The sequence below is a fragment of the Electrophorus electricus genome, chromosome 2 (assembly GCF_041902795.1).
Source record: "Electrophorus electricus isolate QZ-2024a chromosome 2, ASM4190279v1, whole genome shotgun sequence".
Lineage (NCBI taxonomy): Eukaryota > Metazoa > Chordata > Actinopteri > Gymnotiformes > Gymnotidae > Electrophorus > Electrophorus electricus.
In genome coordinates, this window is record NC_137498.1 from 1,235,317 (window position 1) to 1,252,454 (window position 17,138).

Here is a 17,138-nt window from a genome sequence, read left to right on the forward strand (position 1 = left end):
CCCCTGTTGACGCAGAGCTTTTGTAGACACCGAGACGAAGAGAAATCTTGAAACTATTTAACCCTTGATTGGACAAAGAAGTTCGCGTAGCTCTCGTCCGTCTCGAGACCCACCTTATGGCTCGTATCGAAACTGCTTGCCCCACCCTCGCGCGCACAGAGGATCAAACATCCCTAACAAGATAGCACCCTCGACGCCCATGAAGCCCTGATATAACATCATTAACCCCGTTTATAACGGGACGTGAATGCCTGGCCGTGCTGGGCGTCCTTGCACCACAGCACTTTCATGCAGAGGTGTTAAAGGCAGTCACATGTTGCTGAGGTTTCTCAGATAGGAAATCACTTGCTGGCTGAATGTTTCCAGCCCATGCAGTAAAGGCCGGTTAGACGTTCCCCCGGCGACGCGCGCATGCCGTTGAATTCAAAGCACGTGCGCGCGCGCCCGCTAATCCAGGAGGGCTACGCGGTGAACGTGACATCCCCGAGAGTGCCGTGGTGCACCTGTAACGAGCCAAACGCTCGCTCAAACTCAACGTGAGCAACGCCGGCGCCGGTTCTGCTGCTCCACCACGTGCAATTACCAAAGGCAAACGCGTGCATAAACCGGGTACCGTGCCGGTATCCGTGTTCCCTCACGCTTTCCTGAAACACACTGCGACAAGCCGAGATGTTCATATTCGCAGCGATCTGTCTGACTCCATTGTTCGCCCGATTTTTTTTTTTTTAAAACCTCGCCCTCGGTTGGTCGGCGCGAGGGCTGTGATTGGTCGCTCGCGCTCGCGGACGCCGTCACAGCGCGGGGCGTGCGTTCGCCTGCGCGTTCGGGCGTTGGACTGCGCGTCTGGCTCCATTTTCTGCGCCGTCCGCAGCGACACGGGCACGGCTGTGGGGTTTCGCGGCTCCTCTCGCGTTGCAGGCGTTTTTGTGCGTGCGAACCGTCTCGCTCACCGAGCCCGGACTTGGGTTGCCCGGCAGATCCGCGGAGCGTGGGTGTAAGGCGCCGGCGTGCGGGCTTTGTTGGCGAAGCTGACCTCTTTGTTGGAGTGGAGCATGGGAGCGCAGTTGTCCAAAGCGCCTGCGAAAGGCGAGACGGCGGCAGACATACCCGGAGAGGCAGCCGCCTCGCCCTCCAAGGCCAACGGCCAGGTAACGGATCTTTACCGCGCCGTTAATCCGGACCAGGTCTCCGGACGGGGAGCACTGTGTCGCGGTTTATCCGATAATCTCGGGTTAAGCCTCTTTATTGGGCTTGTCTTAATGACTCATGATGTCGTGTAATGACTTTAACCATTTTACATGTTTATTTGTTTTATTTCTACGCGTTTGTTTGCTTTTTGTAACATATTAAGATGCACCGTCTTAGTCGCTCAGTCTCGCCGCTGAATCTTTTGTTTGATGAGAGATTTGCTGCAGGTCACGGCGAGACCAGAGATAACGAGCCGAATGAGTGCCTGGATTATAATCCTCTCCATTTATTTTGGATTATAATCCTCTCCATTTATTTTGGATTATAATCCTCTCCATTTATTTTGATTTTTGCGCGACACGGGTCGCCGTGCATGCGCCCGTGATATTCTCGTGGATCTGGAGAGTGATCTGCGCGAACGAGGCAACAATAGCCGAGCTCGCCACGCCTTTTGTCGCTCGCGCACAGCGGGAGCGACGCTTCGGCGACACAATACAATGGGGGTCGCGCGGCCACTCCGCGCACGGCGTCGTCGGTCAGCCCAAGACGAGCGCGTGTGTGGGCGCATGAGTGCCGTGACTAACGGCTGCTCCCGTTTGTCTGTGCCGCGGTCCGTGTTCTCACCGCGCGTCGTCTTGCGTGAATGCGCGTGTGGAGGCTCCGCGAGCTGCGGCTCCTGTTTGGCGCTTCGCTTGTTCTAATCTGCCCCACGCGCCCCCTGTCGGCCACCACGCGGAGCTGCCCAAACAAAGACCTTGACTTCCCCTCTTCTGCGCTCCCCTTCTCTGCTTTGCGCCTACAGCTGTTGATTCGGGTCCCTGCGTTTATTTCCTGGTATCTGCTGCCCTCCGAATCTGATGAAGAAACAACAATTTTTAGCGCGAGGAAGCTTCCAGTTAAACTGTAGACACAGTTGCCAGGGTGACACCTGGCATTTCCCGTTCTCGCCTCTCGTCCACACGTTAAGTGCCTGCCCGAGCGCCGTTTCTCTGGCGCTCGTGTAGCGAGTTTGGGTTGTATAGCGCCTGGAGTCCCACTGACCCACTGCCTGATCCCCTCTCTTTCCATATAGAAGCCTTGAACATTCCCACATGGAGCTGTGTGTGTGTGTGTGCGTATAGTAACTGTGTGTGTGTCTGGCAGGAGAACGGCCATGTAAAGGTGAATGGTGACGCGTCTTCAGCGGCGGCGGAGGGGAATGAGGAAGTTCATGCCAACGGTAGTGCGGCACCTGACGATCAGGGCGAGGCCACACCCACCGAGAAGGAGGGCGGGGCTGCCGAGAAGGAGGGCGGGGCTGCCGAGAAGGAGGGCGTAGACTCTCCAGCGACGGCTGAGGGTGAAGCGGCCACGCCCTCCACCAGCAACGAAACGCCCAAGAAGAAGAAGAAGCGGTTCTCCTTTAAGAAGTCTTTCAAACTGAGCGGGTTCTCCTTCAAAAAGACCAAGAAGGAGACAGGCGATGGAGGAGAGGAGGCGCCGAAGGCAGAGGAAGGAGAGGCCAACGAGGAGGCCAAGGGAGGTGAGGAGGCCAAGCCGGCCGAGGAGGCCACACGCGCCACAGGTGAGGCGGTCGAGGAGGCCGCACCTGCCACAGGTGAGCCGGCCGAGGGGGCGGCAGCTAGCAGACCCGCGGAAGCTCAGCCAGCGGAGGAGGCCAAAACCAGCAGCCCTGTCCCAGATGCCCCCAAAGAAGAGGAGAAACCGGCGGAGCCTGCCGCAGAGCCCAGCCCCAGCCAGCAGGAGGCGCCCAAACCAGAGGAAGAAGCACCTACCAGCCGGGAGCCAGAATCCAGTCCAGCTACAACCACTGAGCCTGCAGCAGAGTAGCATGCGTGCACGCGTGCGTGCGCACGCACACACACACACACACACACACACACACACACACACACACACACACACACGTACGTGTACCTACACACACACACATGTACACACAACCTGAGAAATTACAAATCAGAAAAGGGAGACCAAATAAAGATGAATTTCCCTGTTTGTATGTTGGAGTGGTTCCAGGTTTAGAGGATTTGGAGAACTTTGTCCGCCAGCAGGGACACTGTAAGGCTTTTTTTACTTTTTCTTTCTTCTCCCCTCCTCCACCCACAGGACTATTCCAGGAGAGGTGAGAAGGGTGTGGTGAAAACGAGTAACGCAGAAAATCAATGTTCTACATTTTGCCGTATATTTTTTGTATCAGTATTATTATTTTTTTTAATACAAAACAGTAAATTTGTCAAATGCATGGACGTATGCCCATGGGATGAAGGAGGTGGGTGTAGCTGACATGCAGATGAAGGGGAGGGGCTGTGGGTGGGTGGGCAGGGCAAAGCTGGCACCATCATGCCACAGACTACGCTGTGGAGAGTAGTTGTAAATGAGCACGAGGGACCAACTGCGATCTACCTTGCAGATTGCAACACTAAAGTCTGGGGTCTTTTATGTTGTTTTTGGGGTGGGTTGTGTTTTTTTGTTTGTTTGTTTTTGTTTTTTACTCAGACAATGATCTCGATGTCCCAGCACTCGGCTTTAGGCCGTTGTTTTAACAATAGGATCTCAGCTCTCCAGTCACTCAGACGGTGAGGAGCTCTACTGCCCTAACTCCTACTGGTTCTGTAAGTATGTACAGGAGGGCATTTTTAACTGTGATTTACTGTATAAAATCAAATCTTGATCTCGGAGAAGCACATGCAGCTCTACCACCACGCTCATTTTTGTAAAGTAAAACCATCCTGGAAGACCTTTGAAGTGATTTTGAACTCAAGCTGTGACTATTTCTACTGTGGTTTCTGATTACTGCAGACGACCTTACCTGAACCCTAACCTTTAACCCTTAACCCTCTCTTTACCTTTTCTTTTTGTAAATACTGGAGAAGCTTTTGACCAATTTGACTTACAGATGGAATGTAACTTTGCTTACAATAATTTGCTATTAAAACTTCTGCTCGAGGTGTTCGGATTTCTGTGAGCACACTAAAAGCAAAATAAATGTGAATGAAACTTCATCAGATGATGTCCTGTTTTGTTTTAAATCCATTTCTAGATTTTGGGGTAGATGTTGGCTTCTCTAGTGCTAGTTTTCCGTCTACAGCCTGCTGCAGCCATTTTGAGTAAACTGCTGTTAAACCCAGAGTTTGGGTCATTAACTGTGGGGAGGGTTAGGGTTATTAACTGTGGGGAGGGTCAGAGTTAGGGTTATTAACTGTGGGGAGGGTCAGAGTTAGGGTCATTAACTGGGGAGGGTCAGGCTGAGAGTTAGGGTCATTAATTGGGGAGGGTCAGGGTTAGGGTCATTAACTGTGCGGAGGGTTAGGGTCATTAACTGTGCGGAAGGTCAGGGTTAGGGTCATTAACTGTGCGGAGGGTCAGGGTTAGGGCAGCTCTAACACCTACACCTCAGAGCTGTCCAGGTCAACATACCAGCAGATAACGATGTGTTTGCAAGGGATGCTGGGAATCCTCTGATGTGCAGCTAATCACCACACATGCAATGCTGTAGGACACCCTGAGCACGTTTGTGCTATGTGTCCTAACACACGGCTACAATTAGGAGATAGAGACCCATCCAATGAGGGCACAGCCTGTTTATCTGTTTTTCTCTCTCTCTCTCTCTCTCTCTCTCTCTCTCTCTCTCTCTCTCTCTCTCTATATATATATATATATATATATATATATATATAATTTTATTTTTTTTATAATATAGACACACACACACACAGTTGTGTTCAAAATAATAGCAATCCAACATTACTAACTAGATCTATCACTGTTTTTGGTAGAAATTATATTTCTACATGGCAAAAAATGTACTAGTAGGTGTAGCAGAGTAATAAAAAACCAACAGACCCAGCAGTCATGAATATATGCTGCTGATTCTGTGTAATTGAATAATTAACTAAACGGGGCATGTTCAAAATAATAGCAGTGTGAAGTTCAGTCGGTGAGGTCGTTCATTCTGTGCAAAAAACAGGTAGCCCCTATTATAGGATGAAAGCAGCAGATGTTGTGCATACTGGTTATAGTGCATTTCTCTCTAAAAAAATGGGCCCTTCCAGACATTGTTCAGAAGAACAGTGTACTTTGATTAAAAAGTTGATTGGTGAGGTGAAAGCATATAAAAAAGTGCAGAAAATCATGGGCTGCTCAGCTAAAATGATCTCAAATGTTTTAAAATGGCAACCAAAACCAGAAAGATGTGGAAGAAAAACAGAAAACCCATTCGAATGGATCGAAGAATAGAGACTCAGCCAATGATCAGCTCCAGGGAGATCAAAGACGGTCTAAAGTTACCTGTGAATACTGTAACAATTAGAAGACGCCTATGTAAAGCCAAGCTATCTGCAAGAAGCCCCCGCAAAGTCCCATTGCTGCAAGAACTACGTGCTAAAGAGGTTACAATTTGCCCAAGAACACATCTAAAGGCCTAAAGACAAATGGCGCAACATTTTGTGGACTGAAGAAAGCAAGATTGTTCTTTTTGGGTCTACGGGCTGCAGGCTGCTTGTCAGATGACCCACTAACACTGAGGTTATGTCACAGTACACTGAGAAGACAGTGAAGCATGGTGGCGCAAGCACCATGAAACGCAGGTGTTTCTCATACTATGGTGTCGGGCCTATTTATTGTATACTGGGGATCATGGATCAGTTTGAAAGCATCAAAACATGTGTTTGTAAAGAAAAATGCAGAGACTGCTATTATTTTAAACAGCCTAATATTCCCTTTTCTTCACTTTCTCTAAAGTAGTAACACATTTGATGAAGTTTAATTTGTGTTTTGATTTGGAATAGAATGTGCAGTGTTCTCAATGCATTTGTGTGTATGAAAAAAGCTATTATAAGAATTTTGAGCTTTACTCACTTTTTTAAACATCCTGCTATTATTTCGAACACAACTGTGTGTATTTATATATATATACACACACACACACACACACACACACACACACACACACACACACACACACACACGGCACTTTACTATTCAACTGCTGTTCAATTGCTCTAACACAAATATCTAATCACAAACAGGAATAGCAGAATTACAGCATGAGAACAGACTCTCCAAATACTGAACAATACTGAAAAAGCACATGAGAGAAGGAGGCATCACACCAACAATGCCCAGAGAACTTGAGAGCAGACCAGAGCAACCACCCTGAACTGGTGAACTGGGTTCATTAACCATCACACTAGCAGATGTTCAAGAAACAGGTATGAGAGCAGGACAGCTCCAGCAGACAACAGCGGGATGCAAGATGCTAGCAGGCAGAGCGCACATGGACTGCCATAACCAAGAGGCTGGTATAACGTACAGAATTATTTGTGTTGAGTACGGGCTGGAAGTTCTGAGGTCAAAGTGCAGTACACCCCCAGATGTGGTGGAGAATGACCGTGCTAAGATCCTGTGGGACTTCTAGATACAGACAGACAAAATGGTAACCGCTAACCAACCTGACACAGTAGTGGATAAACAGCAGAGGAGGGCCGTAGTGATGACAGATGTGGCAGTCCCGAGTGATAGCAACCTGAGGACCGAGGCACACAAAAGACTCGAGAAATACCAAGGACTAAGAGAAGAGATGGAAAAGCTGTGGAGGGTGAAGAAAACTGTGGTTCCTGTGGTAACCTGAGCACTAGGGGTTGTGACCCCCAAACTAGAGAATGGCTCCAGCAGATCCCAGGAACAACATCAGAGATCTCCATCCAGAAAAGTGCAGTCCTATGTATATATACATCTCTCTCTCTCTCTATAGATATAAATTCCTCAAATACTCCAATATGAAACACCATTCTGCTGAAACACCCTCACTTCCATTTCCAACAAGTTCTGGTTTAATGCAGTAAAGAACATTACTATCAAATAACTAGCAAAAGATTGTAATTTAAAGTGGCATAGTTTAAAAGGATCAGTGTGTAAGATATATTGGTAAATATTGATATATTATGCAACACCATCTTTTGATTACTCTTTAATCACCTGTTATGAACTACGAATCTTGTGTTCATTAGCTTAGAACGTGCCCTTCAAATCTACATGGGGGCGGGGCCTCTTCCAACATCGCTGCCATGTTTCTACAGTACCCCATCATGGACAATCCAGACAGTGGCTCTAGACCTTTTGCATTTTCCTGTTGAAGGAGCAGTTTTAAGTTTATGGTGCTATAGCAGCATTTATTAAGGAAGAAGAAGATTCAACCTGTTTGGATAAATCAGTGGTGGCTGACAACCATTTTGTGTTTGGAGAAGTTTTGACAACCCACATTTTGGGAAATGGACGATCATACGAATTCAGGAAAGGAGGCAACAGAAAACAAGGATATACCTTGGTGTGGCCTTTCCCTAATCCTTCCCCAGATGGGAATCTTTGATCAGTGACAGGTTTTCAGTGACTCTGAAGTTGCCTGTTTATTAGTGTACCAATATAGATGCAATGTTAATAAACATCTAATTTCTATCATTGTAATTTTAAATTCTAGTTTTGGTGCATAAATGTATCTTTGGTATTTGAACAAGAAAATCTATTGACTTTACCAACAGCCTACAGCTAATGAAAATTGTAACATAAAAAAAAAAAAAAGGTTGTCAATTATCTTTTCCTCACCCACATTTCGCTCCACGACCCGTCAGTCTGGCTACAAGCCAGCACATTCAACACAAACAACCCTCATAGCAGTGACTGAGAAATATTGCGTTGACAAAGCTGCCAAACTGTCTTGGTTCTTCTGAACCTTTCGACAGCCTTTGACATAGTAAACCACAACATTCTCCTCTGTTCTATCCAGCCGTGGTATGACTGGCTCTGCATGGAAATGGTTCCTGTCCTCTCTGGAGGGACGGTTCTATCTGAATGGTCACATGCTGAATGTCTAACCCTGGAGAATCTAAACGCTCTATGCAGATCCTTCACCTTTACTGCTGATGGGCAAGCCTTCAGGGTGTGGCCTTCAAGGAGAGGGGCGTGGCTGATGTGGTGCAGTTCTGTATTATTAATCTAAGGTGTGTGGTGTTCAAACAGACCACATCAGCAAACTTAGTATAAAAGTTTTAATATGCAAATGCAAAATATCAAATGTAAACAAATATGAAATAATTGCTGGATGTAATCTAAAGGAACATTCACATCTTTTCTAAAACATCAAAACATATTCTACCACCCGCTCCAAGAAAACGCCCCCTGCTGGAGTGGAGTGGAATCCTAGAGGATTTAACTGAAAAACAGCTGGACAAAGACCTCGAGCCAGAGGGACATAATGAAGAAGATCTCTCTCACACACACACACACACACACACACACACACACACACACACACACACACACACACACACACACACACACACACACACACACACACACACACACAGAGAGAGTAATAAATATAATGCTGAAGGGGGTGGGGAGGAAATGCTCTCTGCTGAGAGAGAGAAGCAGTTTGTTCCATCTAGTGGCCAATTTAGGAGCTGCTCGTTTCAGTCTTCACACTGCAAAATAAAAGGTCCCGCTGTTATTTACAGCATTACTGCATTTCTAGCACTATAGTAGACCTACTCCATCGTCTGTAATCCGACATGTACCTTTTCGAGTCGTGTTTTTCTGAGCTGCTCTCCTTTGACTCCTCCTCCTTCACCTCTGAAAGATGAACAGCAGGATATCAGCTACAGAATAAAAGTTAACCACATCAATACGGATGATGTCAGCATGATTAGACAACCAGTGGTGACCAGTCACCTAGCCCCATCCTCCAGCACCCACGCCCATCCTCTAGCCCGGTGTTACCAACTGACCAATTAACCCGGTGTTACCAACATGCACTGGCTGACCATGAAATTTCATATCGATTGTAAAATTACAAAACAATTTTGAAAATTTGCTTTATTAAGTTGAAAAATTATTTGCTTGGTCAAGATTTTAAAAATGAATTCTCATGATCTTGGGGTTCACAGCCAGAATTGAGGTGAACTGCATTCATGCTGCATATATGTATGTGTATACATTTGAATGTTGGGCCTGTGAAAGGGTTACAGTAAGCAGGTTTATGGCGGGTATAAGGCACCCACCTTGTTAGCATTCATTTCGGGTACATATAGCCGATATATAGGGGGTTTATAGTGGGAATATAGGGATTATATAGCAGGTATATAGGGACTATACAGTGGGTATATATAGAAGGTACATATAGAGGGCACATAGAGCAGATATATAGGGGGTGTATATATAGAGGGTATACAGCAGGTAAATGGGGGTTTATAGCGGGTACATATAGCTGGTATATGGGGGTACGCAGCAGGTATATGGGGGTTTATAGCGGGTATATATGGGATATATATAGAGGGTATACAGGGGCATATAGCGGGTAAATGTGGGTAAGCAGCAGGTATATAGGGGGTTTATAGTGGGTATATATAGAAGGTATATAGGAGATATATATAGAGGGTATAGTGGGTAAATGTGGGTATGCAGCAGGTATATAGGGGGTTTATAGTGGGTATATATAGAAGGTATATAGGAGATATATATAGAGGGTATAGCGGGTAAATGTGGGTAAGCAGCAGGTATATAGGGGGTTTATAGTGGGTATATATAGAAGGTATATAGGAGATATATATAGAGGGTATAGCGGGTAAATGTGGGTAAGCAGCAGGTATATAGGGGGTTTATAGTGGGTATATATAGAAGGTATATAGGAGATATATATAGAGGGTATAGTGGGTAAATGTGGGTATGCAGCAGGTATATAGGGGGTTTATAGTGGGTATATATAGAAGGTATATAGGAGATATATATAGAGGGTATAGTGGGTAAATGTGGGTATGCAGCAGGTATATAGGGGGTTTATAGTGGGTATATATAGAAGGTATATAGGAGATATATATAGAGGGTATAGTGGGTAAATGTGGGTATGCAGCAGGTATATAGGGGGTTTATAGTGGGTATATATAGAAGGTATATAGGAGATATATATAGAGGGTATAGCGGGTAAATGTGGGTATGCAGCAGGTATATAGGGGGTTTATAGTGGGTATATATAGAGGAGATATAGCAGGTATAGAGTGGGTTCTCCTACCAGCTTTCTTTTCCTCTCCCTCCTTCTTGTCGTCCTCCACACGGGCTCGTTTCACTCCTTTCTTGTGGTTGGTGATGTTCCTGCGTCCACCCTCTCCCTCATCCTCAGAGTCCGAGAATTCCTCATCGCACGCAATCCTCTTATCAGATGCACGGACTACACACACACACACACACACACACACACACACACACACACACACACACACACACACACACACACACACACACTGCATTGCTAAGAAAGCAGACACCCTGGCCATAATGAGAGTACCAGAGCTCTCCAACAATGGTGTGTGTGCACGTGAGGGTATGCTATCTCTCTCTCTCTCTCTCTCTCTTACTGGACATGCGTTTATCAGGGTCCTCCGTGTCCTCGTCCCCTGGGTCCGTAACTCTGTCCTCTGGAATGACCTGCATTTGAACTCCAGGGGCATGAGGCAGCATGCGCAGGTTCTCAAACAGACGCTGTCTAACACACACACACAGGCATGTTGGCAGGGGGGGGGGGGGGGGGGTGTATGCTGTCATGTTGGGGAGGGGGTGTATTGTGTTTCTTACTTGATCTTGTCCATATACTCTTGTGTGTTCTGATTGGTCATGTTTGATGGACTTATATGCAGTTTGAAGTCTGGCCCAAAATACTCAAAGTAGTCATTATAGGGCAGTTCTGTGGACACAGAACCAGCTCAGGTGAAGGAGTGGGACAGGACAGAACAGGACATGACATACCACTGAACACTCGACACTCCAGGAAATTCCTGATATTTTAAATGGTTCTGCTGTCTAGTTCTTAAGGAAACGTTAATGATTTACTCAGTACACTATTCCATCACTACATTATTGTGTTAGTACATTGTTACACATAGGTCAATGCTACGGAGTAACAGCTACCTTCTACAGCTTTACAGTTACTCAGGGACGGGGCTGCTAACACCCACTCACAAATACTCTCACTCTCACTCACTCTTTCTCACACACACACACACACACACACACACACACTACCATCTGGGATGTCTGTGTCCAAGGCCACGGCGGTTTCGTAGGTCCAGCAGCGCGCCACGTTGCGGATGGTGTAGCCCCCTCCTCCAAGCATGAGTAGCGGCAGGTTAAAAGACTTAATGTACTCCACACACTTGGCGTGTCCTGTGGGTCAAAGCCGTGCCACCAGTTTGGAATTATCCAGTAAAAAATAAAATGACTGCTGTGTAAAGGTAATGAAATATTAAGGTCTGTGGACAGACAGGATAAAGCTACAGAAACGTATGCGTTAGTGAGCATGGTGTGTTGAGCATATGAACTTAACGAGCCTAACGAGCCTGTGACCTTAAGTGTGTGATCTTATTGATCTTAATGGTCATATGAGCTTAACGATCTGCTGAGCATATGAGGTTAGGACACAGGTGTGCGTGATGCCTGTAAAGTAAGCAAGTGAGGTGAGCATGGTGATGTGAAGTGAGTGAGAGATAAGCACATAAGTGGTATGTAGTGGTGTGTGGCGTCTACCCTGGATCGTGCTGTTGAAGCACCCCAGTCTGTCTCCATATGTGATGTGTGAGTGGTGGTGTAGGGAATGTGGTTTCTACCCCGGATGGTGAGGTTGAAACACCCCAGTCTGTCTCCAGAGAGAGAATCTGCTCCACACTGCAGGGCCACTGCACTGGGCTGATACATCTCCATCACTTTAGCCATCACCTACACACACACACACACACACACACACACACACACACACACACACACACACAACTTTCCATTCCGTTTCAAATTCCCCTCCAAGTAAGACCAAGGGCTATAACAGTGTGTTACTGCTTTTGGTGGTGTCCTTCTCTTTCCTTTGTGTGTGTGTGTGCGCGCATGCGTGCATAGTGTTCTGAACACTCACTGGTTTGAAGATTTGTTCATATGACTCATCGTCTATTCCGTCTCTTAGAGGAAAATTCACAGCATAGTACTTCCCTTTGCCAGCACCAATGTCCTGCATGGATCATAAACATTAAACGAACGTTACACACATTACAGTAACACAATACCAAAAACACACACATCACACACCATTACCAGGACACCTGAAGCAAAACATCCATGTTTTAGTTTTGTATTTACCAAAACACACTAGATTTGTGCCCTGCTCAATGAGTGTGTCTGAGAGCTGCACGTGTGTGTGTACCCGCAGGTCTCCAGTTCCAGGGAAGTATTCTCCGTATTTGTGGAAGGAGACAGTCATGACCCGGTCCGTAGTGTAGAAAGCCTCCTCCACGCCATCGCCATGGTGAATATCAATATCAATGTACAGCACCCTCTGGTGGTACCTAACAGGAACAGCAGGATGTGCACAAGAGTTCTCACGTCAGACTATTCTACTAAACAAACACTTCAGCCCAGCCCAACCCCTGACCCTCGACCTCCATGGTGGTGTGAGTGAGATCACTGTTGTTGTGTGACACTGACAAGTTGGTGTGTGTGTGAGGTCTTAATGTACGTGGGACTTGAAGAGATGACCGTGAGTGCATGGCTGAATTAGTCTGAAAAACACTGCTGTACAATCAGTGATTGTCCAATCAGAGCGAAGGGCAGAACTCACTTGAGCAGCTCCAGAATAGCAAGCACGATGTCGTTGACGTAGCAGAACCCAGACGCCTCCGACTTCTTGGCGTGGTGCAACCCGCCAGCCCAGTTAACCGCAATGTCTGTCTGCTGTCTGTTCAACTTCACAGCACCAGCTACACACACACACACACAAGCCAAGTTAACTCTAATATGTCTGCTTATTACAAACATTGTATTAGACAGTTGTATTGTTTATTAAGACTCATGCCAGTACACCCAAATTGAACACACAAATGGAGACACACAGATAAAGCTTCAAAGCTAACAAGCAATGACATCCCAGCCCTAAAACTGTGCTAACACAGAACGCTATGAGCTTACAAAGGTAAAATATGGTGTCCCACAAGGGTCAGTTCTGGATCCTTTATTTTTATATGCTACTATTAGGAAGTTATTTGTTAGCATGGTATTACCTTCAAACTACAAATACACAACACATATCTCAGTCTGTTCAGTTTTAGGGTTTTGCTCCATAACTGTCACATGTTGACAATTTGGGCATAAGGGTTTAGGGTTAGAGTTCAGGGGTGTCTGAGATGGAAAAAAAAAAAAAGACTTACCTGCTGATCCTCCTGTAGAGAGCTGACAGAATTCAAACAGCCCATCAAACACAGGACAGTCTTCTCCTACATTAACTAAAACACACCCACACACACCAAGAGATGAAGTAGCTACCATTAATTTACAGCACTGTTAAATGTGTGCTCGCGCACACGCGTGTATGTGTATATGTGTAATATATATATGGAAAAAAATAAGACACCATTACAAAATTCAGTTTCTCTTGTTTAGCAATTGATGGATATGTGTTTGACCAGGCTGAGCTGTTTTGTTTTATTCTATAAACTACTGGCAACATTTCTTCCAAATTCCAGTTAAAAAATATTGTATTTTAGAGCATGTCTTTTTATGAAGATGACTAAATGGTCAAAATATCAAAACAGCTACAGAAATTTCAGACCACAAATAATGCAAAGAAAACAAGCTCATATTCATTTATAAACAACACAGTACTAATATTTCAGCGTAGAATGAGTCAGGAAATAAATATTTGGTGGAATAACCCTGATTTTTAATCACAGCTTTCATGCATCTTGGCCTGCTTTCCACCAGTCTTTTACATTGCTGTTGGGTAACTATGTTTCTCCTGGCTCAGAAATTCCAAGAACTGGGCTTTGTTTGATGGCATGTGACCATCCATCTTCCTTTTGATCACATTCCAGGTTTTCAGGGGGTTCAGGTTTAGAGATTGGGCTGGCCATGATATGGTCTTGATCTGGTGGTCCCTCATCTACACTTTGATTGACCTGGCTGTGTGACATGGAGCATTGTCCTGTTGAAAAAAACAATCATCAGAGTTGGGGAACATTGTCAGAGAAGAAGGAAGTAAGTTTTCTTCCAGCAGTTTTGTAAATGGCTTGATTCATGCGTCCTTCACAAAGACAGATCTGTCCGATTCCAGCCTTGCTGAAACAGCCCCAGATCATCACCAATCCTGCACGAAGTTTCAGTGAGTGCGAGACACAGTGGCTTGTAGGCCTCTCCAGGTCTCTGTCTAACCATTATATGACCAGGTGTTGGACAAAGTTGAAAATTGCACTCTTCAGAGATGACGACCTTATTCCAGTCCTCTATGGCCCAATACTTATGGTCTTTCACAAACTTCAGTCTGGCTCTTCTTTGCTTCTCATTGATGAAGGGCTTTTTTCTAGCTTTGCACGACTTCAGCTCTGCCTCCAGAAGCCTGTTTTGAACCGTCCTCGCTGTGCAATTCACTCCAACTGCTGCATGCCATTGTTTTTGTAGTTCACTTGACATCATTTTATGGTTAAGTGACATTCAAATGAGGTGGCGATCATCACGGTCGGTAGAGAGTCGTTTTCGACCTCTGCCAGTCTGTAGCTGTTGTTGTTCCATCTGTTTGCTGCTTGACCTTGTTCTTATAAACCGCAGTATTTGAAATTTTCAAGATGGAAGCAACCTGACGCTCACTGTATCCCTCTGCCATTAAAGCTACAATTGAACCCTTCTTTCCAACTCTTTTGGCATGGTCTGTAGCTGTATTATGACTACACTTACTTTTTGGGTAGTCCTAGCATGGCTTTTCCCATCCAGCTGGTTCTATAACAAGTGAATAGTGATGACAACAGCAGTGGTTTTTGTACTGTTGCTCCTTAGAGCAGGATTTTGTTAAGATGATCACCTATTCAGCATCTCATTAAGTAGAATAAGGTTTGTCTGTGAAGGAATTCAACAAACACTTGAATGGAATGGCTGCGGTACATGTGGAGATACTGATTTAAGTAAAACTTGGAGTGGTCTCATCTTTTTCTGGAGCCGTGTGTGGGTGTGTGTGTGTGTGTGTGTGGGTGTGTGTGTGTGTGTGTGAGACTGACAGCGCTGCATCTGTTTGCTGAACTCAGACATGTTGTCAGGTCGGATGGAGCGCAGGAACTTGATGTAGTCATCACTGTGGTACTTGGTCATCTCCTCTGCTGTGGCTTTATGAGGCCTCTGGAACACACACACACACCATTAAGAAATATCTGCCAAATAAACTAGTTCTTCTCACATTTCTGTTTCCTTATTGTGACAGACACCTTTCCCTAGAGTAATTTACATATTTATCAGTACTACAGTGTGCATGCCTGCTGGGAACTGACCCAATGACCTATAACATTAGGGTCAGTAGCACCTTGCTCTACCTGCTTGGCCAGATGAGCTACAGGACGTTCCAGCCCATAATCAAACAGCTTCCACACCATCTAATAAACGTCAATCACACTGTGGTACTGGAGTTCGTGTATGTTTCTCAACTACGTGCGAGCGTGTGCAAACTCACATAAATCTCCATCTTGCGGTAGAGGCCATAGTTCAGCAGAAGGTTGTGGGTCATGCGTATTCTGTGGGGCTTCATCGGGTGACCCTGTCCATAGTAGTAGTTCCCAATATCACCTGAAATATGACGTTGCACACCCGTCAGCTGGGCGTTATACTGTAAAACACACTTCTCGAGTTCCGATTATGGAGTGGGTGCAATAAAGTGAAACTATGCCAGGATGTCTACATCTGCACAACAATAAAACAGATGTTATGGGTAGAAAAGTACAGGTTGACACCATTGATGATCTGATGTGTGGGGCAGGTGAGAGAGAGAGAGAGAGAGAGAGAGAGAGAGAGAGAGAGAGAGAGAGAGAGAGAGAGAGAGAGAGAGAGAGAGAGAGAGAGAGAGAGAGAGAGAGAGAGAGAGAGAGAGAGAGAGAGAGAGAGAGAGAGAGAGACTCAGTTCACTAAACCCAATAGGCCTCATTTATGATCGCGCTAGCATCTTGAATCAGAGTGCATAAATACATAAACATGTAGAATTGTTTAAATACTGACAAAAACAACATAGACCTTATACGATACTGGACTCTCTTATAAAGATATAAACGCGTTCACCCCAACACTCTGTGCAAGGTTTAACGGGTTTGCTCAGAGGTGAATAACGTGGACCGTTTTCTGGGCCTCGGCGACACGGAGGGAAACGACAAATGTCCAGACGGACGTTTTCCACAACAGTGGAGACGCATGTCTTAGCCAGTTAGCGTTAGCCATCACGAAGCTCCGCCAGCTGGACACGGTCACAAAGCCCGGCACGGCCGCCTCTCCCGGCTAGCGCTAGAGCTAAAGATATAGCTAAAGATAAGGCTAGAGCTAGAGATACGATAAAGCTAAAGCTAAGATAACGCTATGCTTAAGGCTAAAGCTAAAGCTAAGGCTAAAGCTTCTACGATACCAGAACCACTCATTAGGGTTAGAAGGCTAGGGTTTAGGGTTTAGTGTTAAGGTTAGGGTTAGGGTTAGGGTTAGGTTTAGGTTTAGGTTTAGGTTTAGGGCTAACACAACCTACTGAAACCACCCCCATTTGTGCAGCGTTCAACCCCGGCGTGAGCGCGAACGGCTAAGCTAGCTAGGACAGGAGCAGCCGTTAATGGCTCTCACCGTCGTAGTAGCACTTTCGTCTAGCTAGGAGGGACACTGCGAACAGGAATACACCGTTAAAGGCTCACCGTCGTAGTAGTAGCACACTTTCTTCTTGATGCCTCCCTGGAGTGTGTAAGCCATCGCTGGGACGCTCCAAGTCCGAGCAACGGAAGAGAAATTCTAAGAAACAAACGGCAACGTCGCCAAAACGTGCAAAGAAAGAAACGAGGCGGAGTGGGCGGTGCAGCTCTACGTGGAGGGGCAATTTCCACACGACAGACATGCCCCGATCTTCTTCAGTGCTCATT

At 45.9% G+C, this 17,138-nt stretch overlaps 2 protein-coding genes across 3 annotated transcripts; one reads left to right on the forward strand and one right to left on the reverse strand.

Moving 5' to 3' along the window:
- Nucleotides 1–824: 824 nt before the first annotated feature.
- marcksa (myristoylated alanine-rich protein kinase C substrate a) lies at nt 825–4,193 on the forward strand. Its single transcript, XM_027030747.3, has 2 exons — nt 825–1,148; nt 2,332–4,193. Exons 1-2 carry the CDS (start codon nt 1,053–1,055, stop codon nt 3,016–3,018), a joined length of 783 nt encoding a protein of 260 aa, XP_026886548.2. The 5' UTR covers nt 825–1,052; the 3' UTR covers nt 3,019–4,193.
- A 4,027-nt stretch (nt 4,194–8,220) lies between these two features.
- Nucleotides 8,221–17,112, reverse strand: LOC113590566 (putative histone deacetylase 1-B). 2 transcript variants are annotated; one of them, XM_027030749.3, is made up of 14 exons: nt 16,917–17,112; nt 15,707–15,819; nt 15,261–15,378; nt 13,425–13,499; nt 12,839–12,977; nt 12,425–12,566; nt 12,140–12,232; nt 11,841–11,949; nt 11,260–11,400; nt 10,813–10,921; nt 10,596–10,723; nt 10,253–10,408; nt 8,763–8,817; nt 8,221–8,669 (listed from the first exon to the last, which is right to left on the reverse strand). In XM_027030749.3, the coding sequence occupies exons 1-14, from the start codon at nt 16,969–16,971 to the stop codon at nt 8,642–8,644; spliced, it is 1,461 nt and encodes a 486-aa protein (XP_026886550.2). In that variant the 5' UTR covers nt 16,972–17,112; the 3' UTR covers nt 8,221–8,641. The 2 variants fall into 2 exon arrangements, with proteins under 2 accessions (XP_026886550.2, XP_081551269.1); XM_081695143.1 differs by lacking the exon at nt 16,917–17,112 and adding an exon at nt 16,849–16,857.
- Nucleotides 17,113–17,138: the final 26 nt, after the last annotated feature.

Excerpts from the sequence above, each read along its gene's own strand:
- marcksa (XM_027030747.3), top strand. The coding sequence starts at position 1,053 with ATGGGAGCGCAGTTGTCCAAAGCGCCTGCGAAAGGCGAGACGGCGGCA. Across the intron at positions 1,149-2,331 it reads CCTCCAAGGCCAACGGCCAG|GAGAACGGCCATGTAAAGGT; the intron begins GTAACGGATCTT and ends TGTGTCTGGCAG.
- LOC113590566 (XM_027030749.3), bottom strand. The coding sequence starts at position 16,971 with ATGGCTTACACACTCCAGGGAGGCATCAAGAAGAAAGTGTGCTACTAC. Across the intron at positions 15,379-15,706 it reads ACCGCAAGATGGAGATTTAT|AGGCCTCATAAAGCCACAGC; the intron begins GTGAGTTTGCAC and ends TGTGTGTTCCAG. Across the intron at positions 8,818-10,252 it reads GGGAGAGGAAAAGAAAGCTG|AGGTGAAGGAGGAGGAGTCA; the intron begins GTAGGAGAACCC and ends TTCATCTTTCAG.